The 6,457-nt window shown below is 42.2% G+C and overlaps 1 protein-coding gene across 1 annotated transcript; it reads left to right on the top strand.

Annotated features, from left to right (window-relative positions):
• Positions 1–449: 449 nt before the first annotated feature.
• Positions 450–3,097, top strand: LOC106573325 (uncharacterized). The gene is made up of 4 exons (XM_014148279.2): positions 450–815; positions 981–1,074; positions 1,393–1,480; positions 1,745–3,097. Exons 1-4 carry the CDS (start codon positions 764–766, stop codon positions 2,675–2,677), a joined length of 1,167 nt encoding a protein of 388 aa, XP_014003754.1. The 5' UTR covers positions 450–763; the 3' UTR covers positions 2,678–3,097.
• Positions 3,098–6,457: the final 3,360 nt, after the last annotated feature.

Raw genomic sequence — 6,457 nt, forward strand, 5'->3', positions numbered from 1 at the left:
TTGGAATCTAATGCAGTAAGCAAACAGTTTACTGACTTAATAAATTCACACATTTATCTCCAAAGTGTTCAGCCAGTGTATTCTCAATCAGACACTGGAACGCTCTGTTTAATATAGTATAAATCTAACACTGAATTTTGTAATTTTATTGCACATTGCTTACTTTACAGTCTGCATTATATAATGTAAAATCTAAAAATGTTATCATTGGGTTGTTCATAGGCCACAATTGGGGGATTCTGTGGGGTTTCACACTTTAATCTTAAAATGACAGTTCAGGGTAGTTGGCAATAGAACATGTTGAATGGCATTACCAAAGATTGGGGTACTGTAGGTTTAGTAATTGTTTGTGGCCTTGTTGTTTTTAGTAGCCTACCCTTTGGGACGTGCACTACTGAGCATGCTAAAAGGAAGTTTCGCGCACAACCAATTGAATTTGTCTATTTCTCGACGCAGCCTTCTTCTCTACTAACGTTGTGAAAAACCCTCCTCCACACTTATCAAATAGGCTAGTTTCTGAGTCGAATCTATCCAGACTTTTTATTTGATTACACATCGGTCTGTAATCACAAACCAGTAAATCATTCATAGTAAGAAACCCCGTATATTGTTTCATTTAGATGTGGATTATATAAATAGGGCTCTTCACGAAGGAGGACGAGGGATCGAGGGACGCCGCCATATTTACTCTTGCTAGCTAGTGCACTACAAGATACGGGCTTTGTTTCGAGTACCCTTCAATTTAGTACCCTTGTATTTGTTCATGATGGATGCGATGGATAAAAGACCTTTTGGTGCAGAATATAACTATAAAAGTAAGTGTTTGGTATTGTTGAAATTGAATGTCGTTTTCAAATATAATGTTAATATTGTTAATGCCATAATGTTAACCATATTATTTTGCCACGTCGCTGAGTTGGGGTCTGTCAAAGTTATGCGTGTGCTGATGGATTAACATTGTTGTATTTTTCCCCAATAAGTGTCGGAAAATGACATATCCAGATTGATAAAATTGCGTGCAACGAATGACGCCATCTTCACTGGGAAGAGAAACTCTGCCATGCCTGCCTGGAGGTGAGTGAGAGTGATACAATGATGCACTACTAGTGAATGTGCTGTTTGTTGGTTTGATTATCCCCAGCACAATTTGTTTTGGCTTTTATCTGTACCTCAAAATGAACTGTCACATGCCATTTGTTGACTGTAATTGGTCTAAGGAAAACATTTGATCCATTTAATTGGTGAATCAATGTTGATTCACTGACTCACTGATGTGCTTTTACTAACAATGTTATTTGAAAAAGCCGTCAGCGAAGGTCATTGTATTAAGAGCTGGTTATGAAGATGAAACCCTATCTGTAGTATCTGACTTGTCTCACTTTGATTCTGCAGAGCAATGTTAGTAGAGTTGGGTCTCGAAGGAAAGCTTACGACCGGGCAATTGAAAAAGAAGTGGGAAAACCTTAAAAAGAAATATAAGGTAATGGTTATGATTCCATGTGAGAGCAGGCAACAGCCTTGGTCCTGGTTCAACATGTATTCTCTTCTGTTTTGAATTCAGTCTCTTAAACACAAATTCCAGGCTTTTGTTCCAGTTAAGTACTAACCTGTTTCAACTAATTAAGGGCTCAATGATGTGTTGAATCAAGTGTGTCATAAGGCCTGCCTGGAACAAACTCCAGCAAACCCAAGACCAATATAGAGCATTAATCTGATTGTACCCCTTGTCCCTTTTTCTGTGTAGGATTTTAAGTACCCTCCTCTTGGCATGGAGAAAGTCAATCCAATGTCCTGGCGTTGGTTTCACCTCATGGACGATGCCATCGAGGGTCGCCTAGCTGGGTCTGCCCGTATCCTAAACCCTTCACTGTTTGATTTTGGGGAAGTTGGGGACGTTTCATTTGCATCCTCTCCCACTACCTCTCCCATAGCCAACAAGAGACTATGTATGAGGCCGGAGGGAGGTGAGGGAACAAACATTTTTGAGTTCTGGGCCAAGGCACAGCTGGGGGAGAGTGTTGGTGCTGCGAGCACGGTAGCAGATGGACAGGTGGCATACACAGATGCAGCTACAGAGGAGATCCGGAGGGCAGCGGTGGAGTGCGAGAGGGCCCTGCGAGAGGAGGGCAGGGGTTCAGCTCAGAATGAGAGGGCCGCGCCTGACAAGATGCCAGTGGGTGGGTACGGGAGGACCATGGCTGAGGATGTAGAGACCATAGCTGAAGACGGAAGAGCCATGTTGGTGAGAAACCCTGGCAGGAACATTGAGAGGGAGACTGCTGAACTAGAGAGGCAGATAGCAGATTTAGAGAAAGAGCGAGAAGTGTTAGAGAGGGAGCAGGCAGACTTTGACAGGGAGAGGTTGATACTGGACAGAGAGAGGGATGTGGTGAACAGAGAGAGGGTGGCTGTTGAGCGAGGCAGAGCTTCACTAGACAAGGACAGAGCAGCGATGGACAGGGAGCGAGCAGCAATGGAACGGGAGCGAGCCATACTAGACAGGGATAGGGCGTCAATCGAGAGAGAGAGGGCAGAGCTGCAGAAAGAAAAGGAAGCCCTAATGAAAAACAAGATTTCCAGGAACAACGGCTCCACTGATGTGGAACTGGACTCATCCACTATAGAAAAAAGAGAGAAACTGCTTTCCATATTTGAGAGACTTGTTGATAAGCTGTGAAAAATGAACCATAAGTAAAAGTTGAATAGGTGAAGGATGTACTGTAGGTGAGGTGTGCACAAGTCATAAACAGGTTCCTATGTCACCAGTCCCATCATTTTAGGTTAACCTGCACACACAGGGAGTGCAAAGTCACTCAATTGGTGCTGGCTGTAATGAGCATTGAGTGCATCTGTGTGAAGTTGCACCCTGAAAGAGAAGCTGCTACAATGTTTGTTGCGCTCATTTCATCTTTTTGCTTGCAGTGTGTATGTATAAATATCAGTCAAATTTGGACACACCTACTCATTCAAGGGTTTTTCTTAATGTTTTATTTTCTACATTGAAGAATATAGTGAAGACATCAACACTGAAATAACACATGGAATCATGTAGAAACCAAAAAAGTGCTAAACAAATCAAAATATATTTTTGATTCTTCAAAGTAGCCACCCTTTGCCTTGATGACAGCTTTGCACACTCTTGGCATTCTCTCAACCAGCTTCACCTGGAATGTTTTTCCAATAGTCTTGAAGGAGTTCCCACATGCTGAGCACTTGCTGGCTGCTTTTTCTTCACTCTGTGGTCCAACTCATCCCAAACCATCTCAATTGGGTTGAGGTTGGGTGATTGTGGAGGCCAGGTCATCTGATGCAGCACTCCGTCACTCGCCTTCTTGGTCAAATAGCCCTTACACAGCCTGGAGGTGTGTTTTGGTTCATTGTCCTGTTGGAAAAACAAATTATAGTCCCACTAAGCACAAACTAAATGGGATGGCGTATCGCTGCAGAATGCTGTGGTAGCCATGCTGGTTACGTGTGCCTTGAATTCTAAAGAAATCACCGACAGTGTCACCAGCAAAGCACCATCACACCTCCATGCTTCACAGTGGGAACCACACATGTTGAGATCATCTGTTCACCTACTCTACGTTTCACAAAGACACAGCGGTTGGAACCGAAAATCTCAAATTTGGACTCATCAGACCAAAGGACAAATTTCCACTGGTCGAATGTCCTTTGCTCGTGTTTCTTGGTCCAAGCAAGTCTCTTCTTCTTATTGGTGTGCTTTTAGGAGTGGCTTCTTTGCAGCAATTCAACCAAGAAGGCCTGATTCACGAAGTCTCCTATGAACAGTTGATGTTGAGATGTCTTTTACTTGGAACTCTGAAGCATTTCTTTGGGCTGCAATCTGCTGTGCAGTCAACTGCCGATTTCTGAGGCTGGTAACTCTAATGAACTTATCCTCTGCAGCAGAGGTAACTCTGGGTATTCCTTTCCTGTGGCAGTTCTCATGAGAGCCAGTTTCATCATAGCGCTTGATGGTTTTTGCGACTGCACTTGAAGAAACATTCCAGGTTCTTGAAGTTTTCCACATTGACTGACCATGTCATAAAGTAATGATGGACTGTCGTTTCTCTTTGCTTATTTCAGCTGTTCTTGCCATAATATGGACTTGGTCTTTTACCAACTATGGCTATCTTATCTATACCACCCGTACCTTGTCACAACACACCTGATTGGCTCAAATGCATTAATAAGGAAAAATTCCACAAATTAACTTTTAACAAGGCGCACCTGTTTAATTGAAATGCATTCTAGGTGACTACCTCAAGAAGCCGGTTGAGAGAATGCCAAGCGTGTGTAAAGCTGTCATCAAGTCAATGGGTGGCTACTTTGAAGAATCTCTTATGAAATATATTTTTATTTGTGGAACACTTTTTTTGGTTACATGATTCCATATGTGTTATTTCATAGTTTTGATGTCTTCACTATTATTCTACAATGTAGGAAATAGTGAAAATAAAAAACCCTGGAATGAGTTGGAGTCCAAACCTTTGACTGGTGCTGTATATACAGTGCATTCGGAAAGTATTCAGACACCTTCGCTTTTTCCACATTTTGTTACTTTACAGCCTTATTATGAAATGGATTAAATGGAAAATAAAAATCCTCATCAATCTACACACAATACCCCCGAATGACAAAGCGAAAACAGGTTTTTAGAAATTTTTGGTAATTGATTAAACATACAAAACAGACCTTATTTACATAAGTATTCAGACCCTTTGCTATGAGACTCACAGTTGAGCTCAGGTGCATCCTGTTTACATTGATCATCCTTGAGATGTTTCTACAACTTGGAGTCCACCTGTGGTAAATACAAATCATGTCCAATCAATTGAAAAGGCACAGACCTGTCTATATAAGGTCCCACAGTTGACAATGCACGTCAGAGCAAAAACCAAGCCATGAGGTCAAAATAATTGTCCTTAGAGCTCCAAGGCAGGATTGTGTCGAGGCACAGATCTGGGGAAGTGTGCCAACAAATTTCTGCAGCATTGAAGGTCCCCAAGAACACAGTGGCCTCAATCATTCTTAAATGGAAGAAGTTTGGAACCACCAAACTGATATCGGGGGAGAAGGGCCTTGGTCAGGGAGGTGACCAAGAACATGATGGTAACTCCGACAGAGATGGGAGGACAACCATCTGCAGCACTCCACCAATCAGGCCTTTATGGTAGAGTGGCAGACGGAAGCCACTCCTCAGTAAAAGGCACATGACAGCCTGCTTGGATTTTGTCAAAAGCCACCTAAAGGACTCTGACCATGAGAAACATGATTCTCTGATCTGATGAAACCAAGATTGAACTCTTTGGCCTGAATGCCAAGCGTCACGTCTGGAGGAAACCTGGCACAATCCCTACGGTGAACCATGGTGGTGGCAGCATCATGCTGTGGGGATGTTTTTCAGCGGCAGGGACAGGGAGACTAGTCAGGATAGAGGAAAATATTAACAGAGCAAAGTACAGAAAGATTCTTGATGAAAACCTGCTCCAGATCGCTCAGACTGGGGTGAAGGTTCACCTTCTAACAGGACAACGACCCTAAGCACAAAGCCAAGACAACGCGGGATTGGCTACAGGACAAGTCTCTTAATGTCCTTGAGTGGCCCAGCCAGAGCCCGGACTTGAACCTGATCAAACATTTCTGGAGAGCTTGAGGTGATCTGCCGAGAAGAATGGGAGAAACTCCTCAAGTACAGGTGCCAAACTTGTAGCATCATACCCAAGAAGACGCATGGCTGTAATCGCTGCCAATGGTGCTTCAACAAAGTACTGAGTAAAGGGTCTTATGTAAATGTGATATTTCATATATTGTTTTGTTTTTTATACATTTGCAAAAAAATCTATAAACCTGTTTTTGCTTTGTCCATGATGGGGTATTGTGTGTAGATTGATGAGGGAGAAAAACAATTTAATGAATTTTAGAATAAGGCTGTAACGTAACAAAATGTGGATAAAGTCAAGGGGTATGAATACTTTCCGAATGCAGTGTATGTGTGTGTGTATATATATATACACACACACACACCTCATCCACACCACTTGATAGGCTCCTCTATACAATACTATTTAAATATGTTTACACTAGCAGAAATGACAGTCTCTGATCCCTAGGTGCATTTGTTAAAGTGCATTTGGCAATTATTTGTATGTTCTGTTCGACCTGCCAGAGTGCCCGTGTAATGCTATACTGATAATAAAGCCTACACATTTTTTAGACGTTCCTCTAGTTGTCATATACTGCTATTACTACCCATGTAATTACCCTGTACCAAGCTAGTAAATATAGTCCTTTACAGTAAGCACTAGGCAACAGCCTATATTTACATACCTGGTACAATGTAATGTTCCTCTATATCACCTTGGAATAATACCACCCACTGACACCTTGTCAAAATGCTCTGGTCATTTCATTATTTACTTTTAAAGGGTGTGCTTGACTCTTGCAACGGGAA

This window comes from Salmo salar, chromosome ssa16 (genome assembly GCF_905237065.1).
Source record: "Salmo salar chromosome ssa16, Ssal_v3.1, whole genome shotgun sequence".
Lineage (NCBI taxonomy): Eukaryota > Metazoa > Chordata > Actinopteri > Salmoniformes > Salmonidae > Salmo > Salmo salar.